General features: G+C 32.5%; 4 protein-coding genes across 11 annotated transcripts in view; 3 read left to right on the forward strand and 1 right to left on the reverse strand.

The window, feature by feature from the left end:
* LOC139092492 (putative leucine-rich repeat-containing protein DDB_G0290503) overlaps positions 1-6512 on the forward strand; it is a 28521-nt gene extending 22009 nt beyond the window's left edge. For all 7 annotated transcript variants that reach the window (XM_070642905.1, XM_070642907.1, XM_070642902.1 and 4 more), the window contains 7 exons: positions 4071-4187; positions 4255-4527; positions 4582-5096; positions 5156-5369; positions 5519-5638; positions 5713-6077; positions 6141-6512. In XM_070642905.1, coding sequence (XP_070499006.1) covers positions 4071-4187; positions 4255-4527; positions 4582-5096; positions 5156-5369; positions 5519-5638; positions 5713-6077; positions 6141-6408 — 1872 coding nt within the window. In that variant the 3' untranslated portion in view covers positions 6409-6512. The remainder of the gene's footprint in view (positions 1-4070; positions 4188-4254; positions 4528-4581; positions 5097-5155; positions 5370-5518; positions 5639-5712; positions 6078-6140) is intronic.
* Positions 6513-6565: 53 nt separating this feature from the next.
* LOC139092469 (uncharacterized) lies at positions 6566-7726 on the reverse strand. The gene is made up of 4 exons (XM_070642876.1): positions 7546-7726; positions 7217-7493; positions 6753-7162; positions 6566-6689 (listed from the first exon to the last, which is right to left on the reverse strand). Exons 1-4 carry the CDS (start codon positions 7683-7685, stop codon positions 6566-6568), a joined length of 951 nt encoding a protein of 316 aa, XP_070498977.1. The 5' UTR covers positions 7686-7726.
* Positions 7727-8657: 931 nt separating this feature from the next.
* On the forward strand, positions 8658-11080 carry LOC139092482 (uncharacterized). Of its 2 annotated transcripts, XM_070642894.1 has the most exons (3): positions 8658-9331; positions 9388-10152; positions 10920-11080. In XM_070642894.1, the coding sequence occupies exons 1-3, from the start codon at positions 9280-9282 to the stop codon at positions 10970-10972; spliced, it is 870 nt and encodes a 289-aa protein (XP_070498995.1). In that variant the 5' UTR covers positions 8658-9279; the 3' UTR covers positions 10973-11080. The 2 variants fall into 2 exon arrangements, with proteins under 2 accessions (XP_070498995.1, XP_070498994.1); XM_070642893.1 differs by lacking the exon at positions 10920-11080 and having other exon boundaries at positions 9388-10304.
* A 300-nt stretch (positions 11081-11380) lies between these two features.
* LOC139092481 (cGMP-dependent 3',5'-cyclic phosphodiesterase-like) overlaps positions 11381-22621 on the forward strand; it is a 29675-nt gene continuing 18434 nt past the window's right edge. The window contains exon 1 of the mRNA XM_070642892.1: positions 11381-11741. Within this exon, the coding sequence (XP_070498993.1) occupies positions 11493-11741 (249 nt within the window). The 5' untranslated portion in view covers positions 11381-11492. The remainder of the gene's footprint in view (positions 11742-22621) is intronic.

Below are 22621 nucleotides of genomic sequence, written 5' to 3' on the forward strand. Positions count from 1 at the left end.
CAGTAATCAATGAAATCAAATTCTGAGTACTACGAGCATCCTCTCTACAACATCTACACATATGATATTGTAAGAGAAACAACCGACAATATCGCACTGTTCTCAGACGTCATTCTGCAGAAAACTCAATCCATTTGTTTAAAAAACTAGTCGCCAGCTCTGTTTTTAAAAAATATTCTATAAAAGTTCAACAATTTTTATAAAAACAAGAAATCCATATTGTTTTGTGTTTACGGCTCATATGTACTCAGGAAGCAACACTGACATGTTGAAAATGAAAATTTTTTATAGCTGTGTAAAGCATAAAAGAGATATCAATACGCACAATAACAATTACTTTTGACCCAATTCCGTGTGAATTTTATTAGAATTGAAAAATTCCAATTTAATTTTAATAGCAAAATGTTTTCATTTTTAATGTTCATTCAGAAGTGATGTTTATAAAAAAAGTTATGATTTTGAAGATGAGCATAATTTCTATTGAGTTTATACAGAAAGAAAATGAGTGCCTTAAGATGATCTCTAAAGCTTGAAGATTACTCTTTTCCTACTTAATTTTAGAAATTATAATGTATTAAAAGGTAGAGATTATGAGTAGGACTGGAACCCACGATCTCTTAGTTGTGTGTCAAGTGCTCTAGCTACCATAGGTTCCTAGACATAATGCTTACTTATATTGCATCAGTAGTAAAATGGTACAACAGTTCTAAGTTGTATTGGAGACGCAAAATCCAACATTTGTAGACCATAATCCGTTGTAAAATCCTCAATATATTTCCAATTCCAAATGTATAGCCTCAAAATATACAAAGTTCTTCAAAGGGACTACATAATTTTCTCAACCGCCAATTAGTATAAAATATTTCAAGGTTCAAGCATACATTACACATTACAGTAATCCGTATCTAATCGTAATGAAGAATTATCTCGAAAAAATCATTGATTTGTGTATTTCACCTTCACATCTTTAAATGTGAATGTATTTTGTGAACGTAAAGAATTCTATTCGTGCGATTCAATTCTGTTTATATTATACAATTGAGTTTATTTTCATTCAGTTCATTCACATCACCGTAGAACATAAATTTTAGATAACCTTAGGTCATTTCCAAGGAAATGTGCATTGAAAATAAATTTATCTGAATTGCAAAAATAGTTCTAATCATTATGCTCTCTGTGGGGATGTGCATTGACGTTTGACACGTGCAAAACATTGTTTATTTGTTTTAAAAATTAATGTCGCTAGGCTAATAGTTGAATACCAATAAAAATGCAATCATTATCAGTAAAGTTTGGCGCCATAAACAACTGCAATGACTTACTTTCTTAATAGTAGTTTTATTTTGTCTGGAAATTAATATATAAAATATTTGCAAAATTATAAAATTGTGTGGAAAAATTGTTAGGCTACGTATAGAGCGTAATGCGACATCTTTTACGATTGGTTTAAAACGATTTTATGTTTCATTTACTGTCCAGTCCATTATGAAATCTCGAGGTAGACCAAAGAGCTCATGGGATTGCTGTGTGAGCAACGATGCAAAAGTGCTGGGAATTAGAAACAGGCAGAAGTTATCTAAAGATAGATTCAGCTTTCGACGAATTCTAAATGCGGCAATCGACTCTCGTGCGTCTTCTTAAAATTAGAATGAAGTCTAGCAAAATTTGAAATGTTTTGTAAAATAATATTTCATTTACTGTCCAATACATAGTGAATTTGCAGTGTAGAAACAGTTCATTCAATATATACCTTAATTCTTAGCTCTATTGTCTAGCTTTTCTTTATGTCTGTCCTATAAAATGTAATCTATGAAATCCCTGAGACGTCTATGATATCGCTATAACTATAGCCAGATTCAATAAATTCGCCGTCAAGTCAGAGTCGAATCGGCTTGATACGGAATTTTTGGCATTTTCTACTCGGTTTGTAGCCTGGCTTCTTTTGTATGATCTCCTCTGTCAATTTAAATTATCAATTTCAGAAGTGTCTATCAATTGCTATCTTCTAGAGTCTTTAATTTATGTACAATTTTTTTGGAAATTATTGTCCTTCCAAAAAGTGCCATCCAATCCCTAAATACTGAACTTAAACTTAACAAAGGAATTGTCAAGAAATAATCGCCTAGTTATCAAAGAAACGAGCAAGTAGTCATCAGCAAGTCATCAACTAACAAAGCAACTCATTATTTGCTCATTACTGCACAATATACATATTGCAACATTTTTGATATTTGACTCATGACTTGAAATAAATAATATTTGCTTTACTGTATTATGTAAGATTGCATAATTCGACTATTTCCACAAAACCTGATTGACAGTTTTCACTACAAACTAATCCAGATGTTATAACGCTAGGCTTCAAAAGAACTCAAAACTGACGAAAAATTAAGTTTAAAATTTTTTAGCAAGAAATATTTTTGAAGAAAATTTCGTGACAAGAGCTCATATGTGGAAGTAGTCCAAAAAAAAATTGAAGGCTTCAAATGTGAATTGTTTTCATTGTAAGCCGTCAAATCAATCTACAGGAAAAATATACATTTATAATCGCAATTTATTATTATTTATAAAACTTCCTCAATTGTGTTATTTTTAACACACAGGATAATCCCAATACATTCCTTTCAAGGACGTCAATAATTTTATGTCACAGGAAAAATATCATCAAATTCAATAAATTTCATTTCTCCTTCTCTTCCCTATTTCTTCAAGCTTTTAGCGACTTTTCGCCAAGAAAATGATTTATTCATTCGTTTTGATCGAGTCGAATAAATTCCCGTCAAGAAATATTGAGTTAGGCACTTCAGGGGCATGTTGTTTGTAGAATGTGATTAATAGAGGAATCATTAGAATCGATGAGCATAGTCTTATATGAAAGATTTACATATTCTTCAACAGAGCTCGAAGTTGACTCGGGATTTTGTATGGAAAATTCTTTATTCAGTTACAAACATGATACCCTGCATGTTACTGATCATACGGAAAATTGGTTGAAATCAGCTGTTATGGTGTTGTCTGTACAGTCAAATTGTATGAATAGTAAATCAGTTAATCGATCCAATATCCGGTAACAGGCCGACATATTTTTGGATTTGAATCAAATTCGGCTTCAAGTCAGAATAGCGACCGTCTGGAGCCGGATTTATGGATCGATTAACCTTTTTTTGCTATTCGGGACAAATTCACGTCATTCCATTAATACGGCACCGTAGACCGGCACCACAGAACACGTTGTGCTGTTCAGAATAATCGATTGTATATCATAGGAACAAGATGTATTTGTTGTCAGTATCTTAGATTCAACTTAGTTAATTACATCGGATTAAATCTTTTCACATTATTTCGCACAAAGAAATTGCTCTGACTTACTACTCCAAAAACGATGTAGATTCAAGATTAATAATTACTCAAATTTCAAGCACAGATCTTTCTGTTTGTTGGGAAAATGCTTGTAATTTTATGCGAATCTTTTTTCCTTAATAATCTAGTAGACTAGTCGACAACACTGGCTCAGACACATGCTACTAATTAATTTCAATTATGGCATTCAGCATTTGATGGGGTTTAGACTGTTTGAATCGATGTCAGCTTAATTAGTCGATAAATAATTTGTACAAACTAGGTGACAGAGCCAGTAACCGAAATCAATGGGTTTTTAGAAGCCAAACATGACCAAAAATCTTAATATTTGAAAGGCATGCGTCATATTCTCTCATTTCACAAACAAAGACCTATTCAAACTTTTCATATTATTTCCTTTTGATGGCATAAAAGAAGAATATATTACTTCAGTCACGGTTTTGCGAGACGTTATATTGGAAATAAATGAATTTCTTTTCTAGCACCATTCACGTGAAAATATGTGTTTGTAAGTGCTTTTGCGATTGCATGTAAAACACATTCTTCAAGGTTCATGGATTTTCTTATGCTGGTTTTTTGGGGGAAAAATATTCTTGAAAAAAGTTTTTCCATTTTCTTTTCACTTTTGCTTTTTGCATAAAAAAGTTTAACTTCCTGCACTTAATTTAGCTTATTATTATATTAAATGAAAATTTTTTATTTAATTTTAGTTGGAAAATTTTAAAATAGCACAGAGAGAACAGCAACAGCAAATTGAGAAGGAAATTAGCAATCGTGAGCGAGATATAAATTGTCTGAAACATTACCGTAGTCGTTGTGTTGAAATTGTAAGTTTTACTGACGTGTGTCATGCATCAAAGTTTAATAAAAAATTTTCATGTTTTGCACTTACAGGAAGCTGAATATCTCGAAAAAATGGCATCCCAAAAAATGAAATCTGACACGACAATCAAAGAACTAGAATCAGAAATCACAGCTCTTACGGAGCAACTTATTCAGTCTCATACACAGAGTACACATCATGAGGAACTTATGAAACAAACTGCCATACTTCAAAATTCAATGCAAGATCTCGAAAGCCAAAATGATATTCTAAGGAAAACTATAGAATCTTATGAGGCGCGTTTTGGTGAATTGCAGGTTAATTTGGATACGATTCAATTTGAGGTCAGTTACTACTTGATTTCTGTTAGGACACCACTAACCTTTAATTTATTTTAGAACGGAAGCTTACTTATGGAAATAGAAAATCTCAAATCAGACGTATGTGATAAGAATAAACGGATATCAGAAATGACAGTAGAGCAACAACGAATAGAAACGGAGCACGAAATGCTAAAGAAATCATGTAGTTGTTCAGCTAAAAATTCACCAACGCGTACATCGTCAACTGTGATGCAAATTAATGATCTTAAGACAAAATTAATGAACAAATCATTAGAAAGTTCAAAAGCAACGGAAGCTTTGAAGAGGAAAACGCAACAATATGAAAAACTTCAGAAAACTGCCTTCGAGGAAAAGAGTAAATTAAGGGATGAGTGTCTGAAGTCAATTCAGATTATAGGCGAATTGAAGAGTAAAGTATCGCTACTTGAAATGCGAGTAAAGGAACAGAATGATGAGGTGAATTCATCTAGAGATAAACTCAATCAAAATCTAGCAAGACTAGCTGCCATCGAATCAGAACTTGAATCAAAAAGTGCAAAATTAGAAGATCTAACAACCAGAGAAGAGAAGTAAGTATTTTTGCAGCATTTATGCTTATCAATATTGATAAAAATCAATTTGTCCATAGATGGAGGATTCATGCGTACGAAATATCACATGAAATTAAGAATCGAAAGGAAGATGCATTTAAAAGAGAGCAGAAATTGATGGATGAAATTGCAGCGAAAACAGAACAAATGAAAGATCAGATGCGGGTCGTCTTGCAACATGAGAATACTGTGCATCACCTTCGAAATGAAAATGAAGCTTTAAGGGAATCAAATAGAACACTTAATCACAGAGTAAGCTGGTATTGAATTATATATTATCAGGGTTGCTTTCTGTTGCATAACCACAGATTCGTAGATTCACATTAGATACGTAAACACAGCACCTGATTGATAATTTGGATTGACTGATTGTTTTCTAATAACTGATTTTCAATCTTTAGTTAAACGATCTTAAAGCCGGCAGTGAGGAACTAAGGGAAAAAGAAAAGGGACTCTCAGAACTACTCGAAAAAACCGAAGAGGAACTAAAAATGATTAAATCAGAAGTCTTCCAATTATTTGTAAGAATACTCTTTACAGTCACAATTCGTTTCGTAAATAATTATAATTCAAATAGAATCCTTCTAAATTCTAGAATACACATGCAGTATCGGACATCAAGAGTGTTCACGGACAGATGAAAACTGAGTCTGAGGATCTTCAGACAAAATATCAACATTTATTAGCGGATTATAATAAACTTGTAGAAGAGAATCGTACATTGTGTGGAATGAAGAATGATACAATCTCTGCCATAGAATTATTTAAGAAGCTTCAAGATGAAAATCTTGCACGTGAAAAGTCGTATAAAATTCAAATAGAAAAGCTTTTAAATGATAAGAGAAGTTTGCACAAAGATCGAACGAGATTAACGAAGCAGTTATTAAGTAAGCATCGAGATATGATTATCCTTAATTCCGAAATAGATAAATTTAGACATTCTGAAGACTATGAAAGCAGGTGAGTTTGTGTCTAGTCATTTCAAGTATGACTTTTTAATGTAAATCTTCTAATGATTCTCAGATCAAGTAGTCAATACAATTCCCTTCAACCCTTCCAACCTGTGATGTATCCATCAGGCTTAGCACCATTAGCAAGATCATCAAGCAATCCCGATTTAATAGGAGATCCAATGACATTAGATGCTAGAACTCTCACCGCGAAAATGTCACATGTAAGAAAATTCTGGCAGCACGGAATTCAAACAGCTGTAACGTCACTAGTTAATGTTCAACAATCTCAAGCACAGCAAATACAACCGCCAAAAGAAGCAGAAGATAAGCCATCTTAATATTAGTTGCATTTATTTCTTACAACCTTTTTATTTCGCTGTTCCTTTATTTTGTAAATTTATAGCATAAAACACCTAAATAAATTGTGTTTACAGATTAGGAACTTTATGTCTTCAATGACATATTAACTAAATTCTTTTTCAGTAGTTTTTTGACTTACTTAATGGCATTAATGTCCTTAGTACATCGATACAAATTCTTTACGCATCGATTAAATTCATTGAAATTATCCAGAGCAAATATGTCCTCACTAGATAGTTTCTTCATCTTCATAGATATGCTGCAAATAACAATCAAATCAATAAGAAAAATAGAAATAGCTGCAATAGGAATTGTAACTTACTCTGCTATTTGTGTCTTGCATTCCTTAAAAATATATTGTTGGCATAAGTTGACTAGTTCAGAAACTTCATATTTAGATGCCAATTCCATCAAGTTGATTGCACTGTCATCTAATTTATCGACAGAAATTGTATCAGTGTATAGAAATTGAAGAAATGCCATGATATCATCCTTGCTGAATCCTCCTTCGATTACGTAAGTATCAATATCCTCAGCCAATACTTTAGCAAAAACTGAACTGCGTGCTGCTAAAACTGCTTTATTAGCAGGAAATTTATTATTGTCGGCGCTGATTAATGTAATGTCAGGATACATGATGTCATCGTAAGAAAAATATGGAGACAATAGAGTATGTCCTTCTCCGAAATGGTCAATGCTGAATGATGAACATCCAATATCATCAAGATAAAACTGTAATTAAAAATTGTTAATGTTTCAAGTGACAATTAAGATAATTACGCCTACTTTGACATTCAAGTTTAATGAAGAATTCTTATCAAGTAATTGTTTGTAGCTAGCAGTAGATAAATTGTTTCGGTTTCCAACATATGCTTCAGAGCTCATCTCGATTCTACGAAATCCAGCACAGGCCAATGGAAAATTCGTAATTGTTCGTATACTGTAACTAAACCAAGTTTCTCGACCATCGTCTGGAACTTTTGTGAATAAAATCGTCGATTGCGAGCGAACAAAATTCTTTATGGTCCGTCCATAACACTTTTTCGGAACAAGCATAATTGTACTGAAAAAATATATAATTTAATAAACAATAGAACTTTTGATATCGACATTACCATTCAAGATCATCCCTTAGCTTCAGATTTTCAGAATAAATCGTATTCAGCTGGTATTTCGGAATATTCCAGTCAAAATTTATTTCGTAAACGTTTGATGAATTGTTAATTAATAATTTAACTAAATTTGCTTGCTCCATCTTGCCTTAATTAATTTAAATAACAGATTGAAAAAATTCGTGAAATTCAGGGATTTGAAAACTGAAGTTCAAAATTTTGAAAATTGAAGTTCAAAAATTTAAAAATAAAAAGACCGTTAAGAAATCCGTTTTAAACATATCACTTTAAATTTATTTCAACCGTTAATAATTAATTTCCTCATCACATGCTTCTTTTATTCGATCGAACAGTTGAAGATGCAACATGATGATGATTGATTTCATGATCACCATGAATAGGACATTGAGGATTTCGCTTGTATGGTTGTGTTACAGGAGTACAAACTGGTACGCAGCGAAATACTTGAGCTGGTTCAGATTTTACAGGTAGAGGTTGCATATTGCAAGCTTGTATTGATGATTGAGGCTGCATATTGCAAGCTTGCATTGATGATTGAGGCATACATGCTTTTTGGGTAAATGAATACTGTTTAAACTTCATATAGAGAGCCTCAATTTTGTTATAAGTTTCAGCAATGTTGCTGATTATTGCCTCTGTTGAGCTTGTTGCACTAATTGCATAAAGAAGGAATGTTAAGGCAATACCAGAAATTAACAATGACATAAATCCATTTCCTCCCATTTCTTCATATAAATTTCCACGTCCAAGAAGGAATTTAATGATGGAAAACATAAATCCTTCAATTCTCGTCCAAACTTTAACAATGAAAAACTCCAACAGAACTAGACTCAAAATCAGCTCAAGGATGAAGAATATCCATGTATGATCTTGTTTGTATCTCGCCGGTATCAATTGAGTTTCCGAAAATAATATTGCTAAAGAAATTAAAATTATCAATCCAGGCATTGGTCCAATATATGATAGTTGATTTTTTTCAGGTGCGATGAAAACGGAGACACCAAGGACGTAATTGATAAAGACAGCTGTCGTAAGTGCCCACTTGCTTGTCATTTTTTTGTTTTATTTTTATTGAGAATTGATCGATGTTTTTACAAAAATATAAAAATTTAAATAAAATTCCAAAGGTTTCTATGATTAGTTAATAATGAGTCAAAATCAGCCGTCACGGTGCCGTCAGGTTGACTCCGAGTCTCTCCGTCAATACAACGACATAGCAGTACTTTAGCGAACATGTTGTGCTTTACGGATTTTGCTCAAATTATCATACAACCTCACCAGACCTCCCTTTTCCTTTCAAAACACAATCATAATAGACGATCGTCCATACAATTGACCTACTACCTTATTAAACACGCAACAATAATTCACAACATCAACTACCATAAAAGCAAACAAGAAGCGCCTTAACGAACGACTCAATGCAGTAACTAACACATCATTACCGTTCTTAAATCAAATAACAAATGAGACAAAGCCGACGTGAAAGAAGCACGTGTCAATATGCTCTTTCGTCTTTCACTCTACCTTAAATTTGCATGAGAAATTTCTTAGAAATGCTAATTAGCATTAAAAAGATAAACACTAAGAAAATTTCTTTTTTGTGGAGCATCTTGTTTCGGGTATAAAATGGACATGTAGTATAAATATTGTTGACATTCAGTCGTAGACTTTCTTGGAGTGAAGAGTGAAATTTTTTTGTAAACAGCAACCAGAATGAAGTTCTTCTTGTTTTTATTGTTTGCCATAACGGTTACATCTTCAAAAGGTAAGTTCTTCGTATTATTAATGTTTTCTTTGTAATGCTCAATTACTTTTTGGCAGGTGAAGACATACGTGACGAGTTAAATGAACTTAGATCGAAAATTCAAGATGAACAGAATGAAATTTCTGAAGTTTTATTAAATACAATTAAAGATGTAACGGAAGTGTCATCAATGAACGTAAATAATGATCCTATTATTACACCTGCCATGAATGAATTAAATAATTATCTTGGAGTCATGAAATCATCCGTTGATGAAAGTTCTTTAATAACAACATTGATGGATGAAACAACAACAATGGCACCAGTAAATATCACATCCAATTCATCAAATTGTGTTCAGCCATTCATAATTCAATCGATTCAAAATGTCGGTGAAGCTCAACAGCTTGTTAGTAACATATTGAGTAATGTATCCAGCACATTATCAACAGTTTCATCCAATTTTAATGGTTTAGCTAACTTAAATTCTACCGGAAATGGCACAAATGTTGTAAATACAATCTTCTCAGCTGTATCAGCTATTTTACATTCTGTGGTGCAATTCACAAATGAACAAATAACTCAAGTTAATAATCGAATTGAGAATGACTTCAATACGTTCTCACAAATTGCATACAATATGACTGCATGTCAACCAAGCACATCTAATGAAACAGCGACTGTATCATCAAATGAAAGTTCAACTGTATCATCTAATAATGATGCTTCTGCCAATGAAATACCAATCAATGAAAGTGAATCAGCTTCAACGGATATTGATACTGATAAAGCCACAACAGAGAAGACCTCCGAGTCAAGCACATCTGAGGGTCTAACCAAGGGTAATGCAGATGAGAAGGAAGCTCAAGCATTCTTTCCATTTTTCTTTTCTTTTAAAATATCCAGCATTTAATTTGCTTTCTGTAAATTAGAAATTGAGTGACCTGTTAAATACTCAAGACATGATGAATACAGTCCATGTGTAACATTTACATTTGATTTGTATTTACATATTTCTAGTTTTATGAATATTCATGGAATGGCTTTATTCCGAAAATAAATAATCATACTCATTTTAAGGGGCCGTTCACTAATTACGTTCAAGGGGAAGGGGGAGGAAGAAGGGTGATCTGCTATTTTATATCAATTTACGTTATTTTTGCGTAACACACAATTATGAGCTGTTTGCTTAGGGGGTATGGGAGGGGTAAATGAGATTAAAACAACAGAAAATGTTCAAACCCACCGATAATTCGATTGATCATTTTTGAAAAAAGTTCGTTATTTTTGAACGTAATAAGTGAATTGATCCTCGCGAGACACAAATGAGGACGGTTCCGCTAAACCTTTTTTAATGTCAAATCGAAGCCGCCTCCGTTTGGCGTCCATATGGCTGCCTAAAATTAGCGGCTTCCATTTGTTGTTAATAAATAAGACTTAGAGCTTTAAAAGCTCCATGGTGGAGCCTTCTTCATTTGTGTCGCTCGGGCTAAGTGAACAGCCACAAATCTAATTTTAAAGCTATCACATGGCTCATGTGCTTTCAAGACAATTCAATAAAAAGAAATTTAAATTAAAAACTAATTATGCTTATCTTTCTAATTCTTAGGTTTGAGACATGCTGACATTCTACAAAATATGGACGACGATGACGACTTTTAAATATGAAGCAATTATTATAAGAAAGTTAAATAGTTGAGTAAGAAAGTTTACAGTTATTTATGAAGAAACATTTAGGGATATTTAATTATTAATTTAAAGAAAGCCTTCAACCGCCATTAAAAATTCAAAACAAACATTTGAAATGTTTCAGAGTGTTATGAAACAATCGACTAACACAATTTAAACATCAACTGTGCGTTGACAGTACTGTAATGTTTATCACATGTTTTCATTCTCACTCTGAGAAAATTCAGTTTACTTCCGATGCTCGAAAAGTATAGACGATAAATTTTCAATCTCGTGCTGTTTTCAATACTTAGAAGAAAAAAAATTAACAGAAAAAATTAGCAAAATTAATGACAAAGAGTGCTTATAAAAATTTAAAAATTATAAATAAATAATTAAATTTAGAAAAATGAAGTATAATTAATTTTTTGAGAGTTAATACTTAAATTTTGAGTGATAATAAAATAAATAGTATCAATTGAGAGAGGAAAAAAGTTAAAAACAGAGAAGAAAAATGAATGCAGATCATGAAAATAATAATGAATTTGTATATGATACTCTCAAACTCCTACAACTCCTCGAAAGTATATCAACAACAACAGAATCAACAATTCTACAATCGAAGATCAATTTATATTTAAAGGATTTATTATCAGTAGAATATGTCTTGATTGTTCCATTATTGCCGACAAGCGAAGAGACACAAGAAGGGTTGATTCAAGTGGTAAACGATAATGTACTCGAAAAGGAGTTCAGATTTTCGGTAAGTTGAGATGATAATGAAGTATATTATTATTGGTAATTAGTGTTAATGCAGAACACTGTAGAATCTTCAATTCTTCACGCGAACACAAAAAAAATTTTCCATTTAAAAACGTCGGTAATTAATTGCGTAAACAGTTAAAATGCTCCATCTAGCAATTCAGGCACATCACAAGAAAAGTGAAAAAATATTCAATTGATAAAAATAGATTTTCAAACAAAAGAAGTGAGACTTTTAATGAGTCGGTTAGTTAGAGTAATGTGCGCGTGTTTACTCAAAAAAAAAATGGAAAATAATAAATTGAATTAATAACCTTTCTATCATATTTCACTAGCAATCGCATGCTATGGGAAGTAAAAGTAATAACCGGGCATCCAAATAGATAAAACAAAACATCCACAATGAAAATTATTTTAAAACAAGTAATAAATCTTAAATCACAAAACATTAAATGCATAAATATAAATCACGGTCTATAGAACGGCGAAAGTTCCGGCAATTTATGCGCGTTGGGGGCGCGATCGCATGTAGAAAAGAAGAGATGTATGAAAATTTATTCACTACAATTTAGAAATGATTTTCATTTACATTTCTCTTACTTCCTCCAGTCCAGTCTCTATTATATTAATTAATTGCACTCGGAAATGTCACAAAACACGAAATTAATGAATTAAAGCGATAGTTACGAATGAACTTAGTTCAATTTGAATTGTGTGTTTATATTATGACCATCATGCATCTGACCTAGAAAAAGAAAGAAATTGTATCAATTATGCAATTCATTCATTTGGTCTTCAGCACGTGTCAGATGTGACTAAATCAATCTTTATTATTACTTTTCCTCTCTCACTCCTCTTAGCAACCCCTTAGATGATGCTCTAATGTTGTCTCGTCTATTTTTCAATATGATATCCTCTAGGACACACAATCTAATGGAATTTAGATTTGCTGCTCTTATTTTTTTGTTGTTGTTTCCTATTATCCTTTGGGCAAACTTTAATGTCACTTTAAAAGATATTTTTCAATGGGAATTGTTCATAAGTTAAGTCAATCTAGGTGTCAATCATGTTTGGAATCTTCCTATAAACCAAGGTTCTAGAAGGAAAGTGCACTTCCCTACAACTTAGTCTGATTGGGATTCGAACCCACACCCTCTTAATTATACGGCAGATGGTCTTATCTATTGAGCTACCGGGGATTGCTAAAGATCATAAATCTGTGTATTAATCCTGTTCGAAATCTCAGGTTCTAGAGAAGAAGGACACTTTCTCACAACATAGTCCGATTAGGATTTGAACCCACGTCCTCTTAATTACATGTTAAATGCTCTTACTTACTGAGCTACCGAGGGTTATAAGAGAGTGTGACAAAGTGTTTATTTAAACGTTCTTTCTCTGTCCAATGCTCATTGCACAGCTCTTGTCGTTGTATTGAACCAAGTCACAAAATCCAACAAATCCCGAGTGCTAAAAATGAAACACACGGAAGCAGTTTCCATTTGATGTATGTAAATGTATTCATGACGAAGGCTTGACGGAGCCGTGACGAAGCTTCTTTCATCTGTGTCGAATGAAAAATTATTGAATCTCATACCAAAGATTGACTAAAGTGTAAAAGCGTGACCACCACATAAACAGTAGACGTCACAAATGACATGATTGTCCCCCAATTTATTCAAATAATTTTTTTTTTGTCACAAAAAATGACATAAATACTAAACAAAAAGGGAAATATAGTCATTTGATATGTCCTAAGGCATCTTTAAAATCTTTCTTTTGTGAAATTCTTATCTATCTTGAGTTTGACTGCTAGCCAAGATCCTTGACGACTTTTTTTGATAAGTTGGACAGGAAAAATTCATTTTTTGACATTACCTTGAAGCTGTTTTGAGGACATTTTTGAGTTCCAACTTTAAGTGCTTGTGACAAAAATGTTAATCAAGGCTGTCCTTCCTAAAATGTTGTTGAAATATCCAATAAACAGAATATAAAAGAGATTAACTTATAATGAATATTTTAATTAGTATTGGACATTAGTTTAGCATTTTTATGAAATTAGAAATTCAAATTGTTTTTGTACATGCTGCATAAATATATATAAAAAAAATTACCATAGAAGTTAAACCCTAAATATTGCTTAAAGGATATCCATTTACATAAAATTTGATTGGAAATTATCAAGGTTTCCGACTTTTTCTAAACAAAATAAAGATCTTCGTGGAAAAAATTATAATACTTGAAATGTACATCGATGGACGGAAAAAATGCGAACTCACGCTAAGTAGCTTAATGATTTCGAAATAACAACTTCATAGAAAGATTCGAAGGATGTTGCTGTGAGCAATCAATAATTTTACTTTAAAAAATTGGAAATTATGACTGCCGAATTCTATGCTGGAAATGATTTTGAAATGATGGTTTATGGATGTTCTCTTCAGGGGTATTGGCACACTGACACATCTTAATTCTTGTTACCACGTGCTAAGTGTAGGGCAAACTTAGGGTGGCTATCTGCGTATATTTTCACTGGACAGTAATTTTGAAATTTTCCATTAAATCCTGTATGCTTTAGAAAATTTATTATTGCTTACTTACTTCCCTGACCGTCCAGATCAAATGCGATCCATGGCTTTCCTCAGATGTCTTCCGTCTTCCGTCATTAATTAATTCCTATTTTGATGAAGATCTGATAGTCACCCTAGTCTAAAGATCCCCAAACTTGTTAAAAAATTGCTAAACAATTTCCTATGTATAAGCTATTAAGCCCTACCCCCTAGAAAGTTAACGAACCCCTTGCTAACGCTAGTAGACAAAGAGCGTACTCTTAAGAGCAGGGTAAGCCAAGAGTAAACCTAACATACAAGCATATGCTCAATGAGCAACTTACGGTACCAAAAGCATGCTTATGAGTGTTATCCTAAATGAGCATGCTTATTGGTACCATAAGGTGCTCTGGTATATTTAAGTAGAGCAAGCTATAGAGAGCATGCTTCTTGCCATTTAGGATAACATCCATAAAATGCGTCCAAGCCATTAAATTCCTTTAAGATCCTTCATTCACATCTTTTTTTCCATTCACATTTGTCCCACTGATATCCATTGAACTACTGGAAAAAAGTCATAAATTCCAAAGAGGAGCATACAAATACAGTCTAATGGCAATATTAAAAGGAATCGATAATAACATGATCAACGAGTAAAACTATTATTTCAATTTATTTATTATTCGTTCCTTCCTTTTTTTCTCTCTTTCCTTCGTAATCTATAAATCTAAATGTGCATCGGTACATTTGCTGCTCACATGCTCATGGTGTTTGGTTCATCACAATAAATATTTTTTTGATCGACCACTTGTCATCATCGCATTATTTTCTCAAGCCATTAAGCATCGACTCTTGCCTTATTTTATGTCATTTTATATTTTCCATAGCTTAGAAGCTAGAAATTTTTTTTTAATAAGTTCAAATGCTCCCTTGTGGTGGATAAGATAGCGCATTAAATATTCATTGATTTACAGTCAATAAATGTACAATTGAGAGATTCCAACAAGGTCAAGTTTGAGGGAGCAAAAGTTTAATGCGAACCAAAATATAAAAATAAACAAAAGAAGAAGTAAATTGAGATTTATTGCCGTTTCGGTGGAAATTTTAATAGCTCCAAACTAAGCTATGTACTAAATCTATGGATTTGGAAATTTTTTTATGTTGGAATTAAGAGAGTATTTGGGTTGAATTTGTGATTCAATCTAGTTAACCGACATAATGTACAGTTTTTTTCGTCTTGATGATGAATTTCTCTTATTATATGGTCCATAAAACTTTTAATTTCAATCCAAAAAGAAGACATTGTTCAGCTTTTACTTAATTATGGTCGATCACTCATGACGTGTCATGACGTTTTGTTTTTTGGAGTTGAGTGAGATGTTCTGATGATATAAAATGCTCTTTGCCAGTATTGTCCAACCTTAGTACAAAAATGTGCCGCCAAATCTTTTTGGAAATGCCATGAGTCGTATGCCATAACAGGCAACGAGACCGTCGTGGGGATTAAGGTACCGTAGTGTTCTTTCCATGAGAGCTCTTTGTCTGTTAAAGATGAAATGTGTGATTTAGATCGAAGCTTATCCCCAAAGTGTACCGCGGACCAAAAAAGCTTAGATCGAAGCTTATCTTGAAGATCCTAAGTATGCCAATGCTTGAGGTTTTCTTTCTTTCTTTCCAAAGCAAAAAAGCATGTGGTTTTATGACAGCACTGCTCTATGCGAACAATAAATAAAGATACCAAAATATTGTACACGATATCGAGGCCTTGAAGATCCAATTAATTTCGAACATCATTCTCAATCGATGTTAACTTTAATTTTCTCATTGCATGCTTGAGCGTTTTCTTTCTTTCTTTCCAAACTCAAAGTGGATATACTAAATCAAATATGCTCATGTGGTTTTAATGAATGGGTGTTAATGGGCAAACCTTGCCTATAAGCTATCAATTGCACATTGATATTTTCCTTTTATGCTTATTTTTTAAGCAGATCTTTATAAAGGAAATGTCGATTCTGTAGTATTTTTTAAGTGGCTGACTAAGAGAGTAATTTGAATTATTAAGATTATGACAAGGACGTTAAAAATCAATGATTCCGGTACTTAATGCAAATGATTCTGAACAGAACTGAGGGGTGAATTTTAATTTTAATCTAAAACAGTCTTAATGCTACTGTTAGGGTATTCTAGTTTCTTGTCGTCAACCCTGCGACGGAGAGGTATCCTAGTGATTAAATGTTGGTGATCAAAATAGAATTAATAACCGATCTCGAAGTCGAATCGTAATTTGTATAGCAAAGTAGACTCAAGTTGACTAGTCTCCATACAAAATTGGAATATACTTGACATTTTTGAATGCTTGCTAGGAGTATCACATCATAAACATGAATCCATTTTAGAAGCTCAAACAGAATTGACAATACTTTGGGAGTTCGAACTCCAAAAGCTCACAAAAGTGCCTCCACTTGAGTCTGAACTCTACTTTTTTCTGGACTCCATTGAAGGTACCTCCACATTGAAATCTGAAAAATTCTGAGCTCAACTCTAAATTTACCAACCCTAATCTTATTACATTTCAATTGACAACTCGATTACAACAGAAAAAAGCGCCATTGTTTCCAATATGTAGAATTGCCGCTTTTACATTCTATTTTATCACGATATCGAAAAAAAAGAGAAAAAAGTATGGATAGAATATTGTAGTGTCGATATCCTCCTATATTGACTATCACATTATTTGCCGTATTGATGTGATATATTGATTTTCAATTTTTCTCGTTCAAACCCATTGTTGGTATGTCTATCATGCAGTCACCATCCTTGAACCCTTAAAGATAATCTCATGGTGTAAATAGCGTAAGAAATTAAAAAAAACATCCTCTCATCGGTGCTTTTATATCCAATTTGTTCGATATGTGAAACAAATGAAATTTTCTCGTTTTGTATAGAAATCTAATTATGGGACTTGGCTAGAGCATCTAATGATAATCGAAAATAGCATTGTTTATAACTATAAATAAAGAAACAAGGAAGATATAACAATCGACTCAGTTTTTGATGGATAGAAAAAGCTTGTGGGAGTTTTGTGAAAAACACTTCTCATCTTTCAAAAAATAAAATAAAATATTTTTGCTTGTTCTTCATTTGTTGAATTAGGAAAGAGGCACTAGCAGTATAAAATTAAAATGTTTTCATTTCCTCAAAGGAAACGAGGTTATTTTTCCCCTTTTTATCTTATTTTTCTTTCTTTAAAGCAGAATCGACATTAAGAGATGAATACATTAACTAAACTTTAGTTTATTCTTTCCACACTCTCATTTGGATGTACCACAAAGACTTTGTTTAAAATGTGTGTGCTTTTATTATATTTTTGTTTATTTAAATTGGAATTTTTTAGGGGCATTTTAAGAATATTTTGAGAATTAAGGGATGTAAAAAGGAAAAATTTATAAATGACATACAAATTTCACAGGTCAAGAACAAAACAGCTTTCCTGAATGGACAATTTGACATAATGCCTAGCTAATACGGTCGAAGTAATGAACATTTTTCCGTCATAGAACCCGTCATGTAATCATTTTGGTGACACAATGGCTTAATGGCGCTCTAGTGTTCTAAACGTCTTTCTGAAACTCGTTTTGAGCCAGCTTCGACTTCTATATGCATAATGCTTGAAGGGCCAAGCCTTATGAGCTGGAGGCACTGCGATTATTAATCTGTTGTACCACACCCTTTAGGCCTAGTTTATAGTGGGGTACGAACCTATTTGCATGTTTTGCACATAGCAAAGACACGAGTACGTCATAAGACCTGATGTATCCTGCAATGTACCTAGTTACAATTCGTGTGTGCAAGATTTCGTAAAGATAGTTATCCAGATACAAGTATAACCTTGTATACCTAGCACATAATGTGCACCAAAGACTTCAAAACTAGCTTTGGTCATGGGTTTCATTCGCAAACCCCTATCCCGTCCAAAAAGTCGAGCATAAGAAGTGAACGACCCTAGAATTACTTACCAAAAACAAAATTATATACTTATTATCTCATATTATTTATTCATATTGATTCATACATACAATAAATTATAGGTAATTTCACTTATCATAATGTTATGCTTTAAAATGAAATAGCATTAAAGTAATAATTTATTCCATTACTGACCCAAATTCTTAATATTTGTGCTCTAATTTTGGAAGCATGAAATTTGTTTTTAAATCTTTCGTGAACCAGATAAATAAAATCGAAATTAGGAGAATAAATCTGTTTAAAATACACCAGGTGGTGAGCCTAATTGGGAATGATTTAATGCTGAATAAATCTGTCAAATTTGAATGTATCTGGTTTGATCTGGCTAAGTTAAAATCATCTAAAGATGTTCATACAAAAGCTAATTCTTGTCACATGCTTAAAAGCTGCTCACTTGAGTACAATTGTCTTCAGAGAGGGTAAAAAGCACCTTTAATCCGTCCAAATTCCCATTTAGAATTTTTGTGTATACTGACGTGATAAATCTTCCATGTTCTTTAGCTGAACATGCCGTAAATTTATTATTAAGAAGAAAATTGCTTTCTTTATGGCTTACAACATGTTGGCTTACTACGCAGAAAAAAATAGCCGCATTTGTTACATCTTCTACACTATTTACTTCCCTAATTTATGATGCTTAAATAATTTTTGATAAAACAGTCGGAGCTTTTTAAATATTAAAATAGGAAGAAAAAAAACTTCATTGACGTAAAACTTTTCTGAATGAATGTGATTGGATGTGCATACTACGTTGTTTTGCTTGATGAAACTTAAATTTTCTGACGTTGTTCTTTATGTTTGATGATAAAGTTTTATATATACATACACTGAGACTTAAAAATTCATCTAGATTCGTAAGCTTCTACGTAGTTTGCATAAATATGCATGAATCAAATTTGTAGGAAACAGCTTTATGCAGTCTAATTTCGTAATTAAGTTTTGAATGTGTTTGATGACGTTTTTGGAAATAAATCTGAAAGTATGTATGTTTTATTTGAGAATCTTTTTGATGTTATGATATGGAAATGAGGTTGGTGATTCTTGAATTTTAAATTGCAATCACAAGAGTCTATGAGGTCGTTCACTTATTATGTGACACGAGAAATCATCTGATGATTCCAATCACAACCCATTCTTTCTCCTCCCTACAAAAACCGTTACGAATAAGTGAACGTCCTCTTTGCTTTGCTTGTACATAAAAAACGTGAAATAAAAGGAAACCTATATGAACATAAAGGAGAATGACTCCATTTCGATTCATTAAAAGTTCCGTCTCAGATACATTTATCAACATTATTTCATGACATAAGGCACGATACAACCACACCACTAGAACATCAACTGTATCTAAGCAACACACTTGTGTTGTATCTTAGCACTTCCAGTTCCCGAAATCGATTCCAAACATGCAGTTTGACAAAAATTCATAGATCAGGATCATAGATGTAGAAACTAGGGTTATAGAAAAACTTGATTCAGACTAGGCAGTCCTTCTTAAACTATGATCCACGTCATACTGATATGTCACCTAAACCTTTTCTCATTTATGTCACTCAGGCAGCAAAACTATGAATTTCATAGAACAAATGAAATAAATCTATCCGATCATGAAATTATCATAGCTTCTAAGTACATCATGAGTCACATATATTAGCAACTAGATAAAAATGGGCAACAATCATTTTTACTTAACTCGACATCGCATGCTTAAAAGGAAATTCTTTTCTAAATTTTATTTTATTAGGTCATTTATTTCTAAATCAGGATTATGCAAAAAAGAGATACAAAAATAAACAATATAAAAAATCTGTGAATGAATGGATGGAATGTCTGCTGCCACTTAATGACATCATTTTTCATGTTTTATATCCACACAAATAGCTTCTCTTTTTACGCAAGACAAAGTCACATAGTTCCGCACAAAAAAAGATAAATAAATACTTTCGCTGAATGATGAGTGTAAATTACCATAAATCGGTCATTGTTTGCAATATAAACATTAGATGTACAATAAATAGGACACGCATTAGTCATTAAATAACGAAAGAGATGATAAATGGCAACAACAAAGATTATGATATTCATGAATAGTATCCCGATCGGAACATGTTATTCAAGGCAGTCGAATGCCGTCCAATTAGTAGCTTAATGCCGTCCAAATGAAAATCGAAGGGCGTTCACATGGCAGTCGAATGCCGTCCACATGACAACCAAATGTCGGTCACATGACAGCCATAAGCCAGACACATGGGCACATGCCGGCTACGTTGCAGTCAAATGCCAGCCACAATCAATCAAATGCCGGCCACATGCAGCCAAATGACGACCACATAGAATCCAAGTGACATCTGACTATATTTTATGCCAGTTAATATGAATGTAACCACTTGAACGTTATATGGTGATAAGCAATCGACTGCCATGAATAATATGCTGATCGGTTCTGTCATCATCATGAAAACTTGACCGTAATTTTTTAGTGCGAGAACGTGCAAATTGTTTTCCGTAGATGAGATCAATTTTATTATTATTTTAAGATAAGAACAACAAGAAGACAAGAATACGATGTGATAATAATGTAGAGCAGCAATGAGAAGATTATTAAAAATGCAAAGAATGTCGCTTATCAAAATCTACATATAATTTCTCTAGATGAAAGTCAAAGTACTTGTTCTATGATAAAGAATAGAAAAAACTCGATTTTTGTGCTATTTTCTTTCCCCAGACAAATGTGTTTATGAATACATTGTGGCTTGATTGTATGAAGTGATTGTGTATGTACTCTAATGAAAAAAATCTTTTTTTTTTTATTAAGTTTTGAAGATTTGATGAAATTTTTAAGAATCACTTGATTGAAAAGAAGTGGATTAATAAGAACACTGTTGATGATGAGTTAGAGATTACTGAAAAGTGTTGATGTTGCTGTTTGATGAGAATTAGAAGAACTTGACTTGAGAAAAGTTGGAAATCTTAAATTTTCCCGATTGGCACAATAAAGCGATTAGGATTTTTCTCTTAAAAATGGGTCTTAATCCAGTTTTATGGTGCTTTATGGGCAAAAGTTTGAAACATAGTTAGATCGAGCACTCCTACTGCGACCCTTCCCATGGCCGTATCTCATTGGACAATTTTCCTCATATCGTTTATATGGAAACCTAGCGGTAGCCTAGCAATCACGCTGTGCTGATCGGGTTCTGAACTTTAATCAATTTCTTGAGTATTAACTCTTATGATTTAAAATGTAATTAACTTAATGAAGAGGAACTTTGAGTTTATCATAATTATCACTATTTAAACTTTTACTTATTATTGATGTTTATCAGTTATTTAAAACTTTTTAATTCCAAGATCTCTTAATTGTTATCTAAGTATAATTCCGTAGAATTGTGCCAAGTCATATTCGAGTAATAATTGGAAATTCAAGATTTAATTCAGAAATACAAATGTTGATCTTCATACTCAAATAGCACAAGTTGCCTAATCGATCCAAAAATCTGGCATCAGATTGGCGTGACTCTGACATGGTGGATCCGGATTTAAACGGAATCCAGCATCAAATCAGAGTCACTCAAGCTTGAGATCAGATTTTAGATCAATTAACCGATTTGTGCAATTCTATATAAATGATTGCCTTAAGTACGCAGTAATGCATAAGATTCATACTCATAATTATATTTAATACATTGAAATTATGATGACTTATCAAGATAAATATGTGAACACAAGGCATGTTGATACATTTTATGTGTGCACATTAGTCATATGTTTGAGACGACTTCATAAGATTTCCACACATTCTCTTTGTGACTGCTTCCTTAGGAGACAGATGTCGTAAAGCAATAAACATTTTTTTTCTCCCCTTTGTTCTGTGAATTTTTGCGAACTGATAAAAAAAAGAATCGGTAGATTAAACAATGACAGTATGAAGCTTGTTAAGTTATTATTTGCTTTTTTTACTACATCATTTGCTCATTTTTTATGCTGAATACCTATATAAACAGTGAATTTTTATGATTTAGCAACAGCAACACGTTACATATTGATATTAGACGTGAAAAAAAATCGTATGTGTAAATTAGTGATTATAAAATGAGTAGTAAATTAAGACATACATACATAACACATTTCGTATGCCAACAGAACACAAACAAAATTATCAAAAGCAATTTTTGGTAGAAGAAAAAAACATAATTCAGAAAATCAAGCGCTTGTCTTGTTTGAACTTGGTTGGAACTAAATGTTGTGATTTATCAAAATTAAGTGCTATAATTCTGTTATCTTCTGATTTGTTTGCCTGATATGTTTATTTTTA

This window comes from Chironomus tepperi, unplaced genomic scaffold (assembly GCF_022539635.2).
Source record: "Chironomus tepperi strain 1889 unplaced genomic scaffold, CSIRO-AGI_Ctep_v1 contig_301, whole genome shotgun sequence".
Lineage (NCBI taxonomy): Eukaryota > Metazoa > Arthropoda > Insecta > Diptera > Chironomidae > Chironomus > Chironomus tepperi.

What these genes read in the sequence shown, in the direction of transcription:
- LOC139092469 (XM_070642876.1), bottom strand. Translation starts at nt 7,685, where the DNA reads ATGGAGCAAGCAAATTTAGTTAAATTATTAATTAACAATTCATCAAAC. An exon ending in CTAAGGGATGATCTTGAATG is followed by an intron (nt 7,494 to 7,545) that starts GTAATGTCGATA and finishes ATATTTTTTCAG; the next exon opens with TACAATTATGCTTGTTCCGA. An exon ending in TGCAAGACACAAATAGCAGA is followed by an intron (nt 6,690 to 6,752) that starts GTAAGTTACAAT and finishes TGTTATTTGCAG; the next exon opens with CATATCTATGAAGATGAAGA.
- LOC139092482 (XM_070642893.1), top strand. Translation starts at nt 9,280, where the DNA reads ATGAAGTTCTTCTTGTTTTTATTGTTTGCCATAACGGTTACATCTTCA. An exon ending in AACGGTTACATCTTCAAAAG is followed by an intron (nt 9,332 to 9,387) that starts GTAAGTTCTTCG and finishes ACTTTTTGGCAG; the next exon opens with GTGAAGACATACGTGACGAG.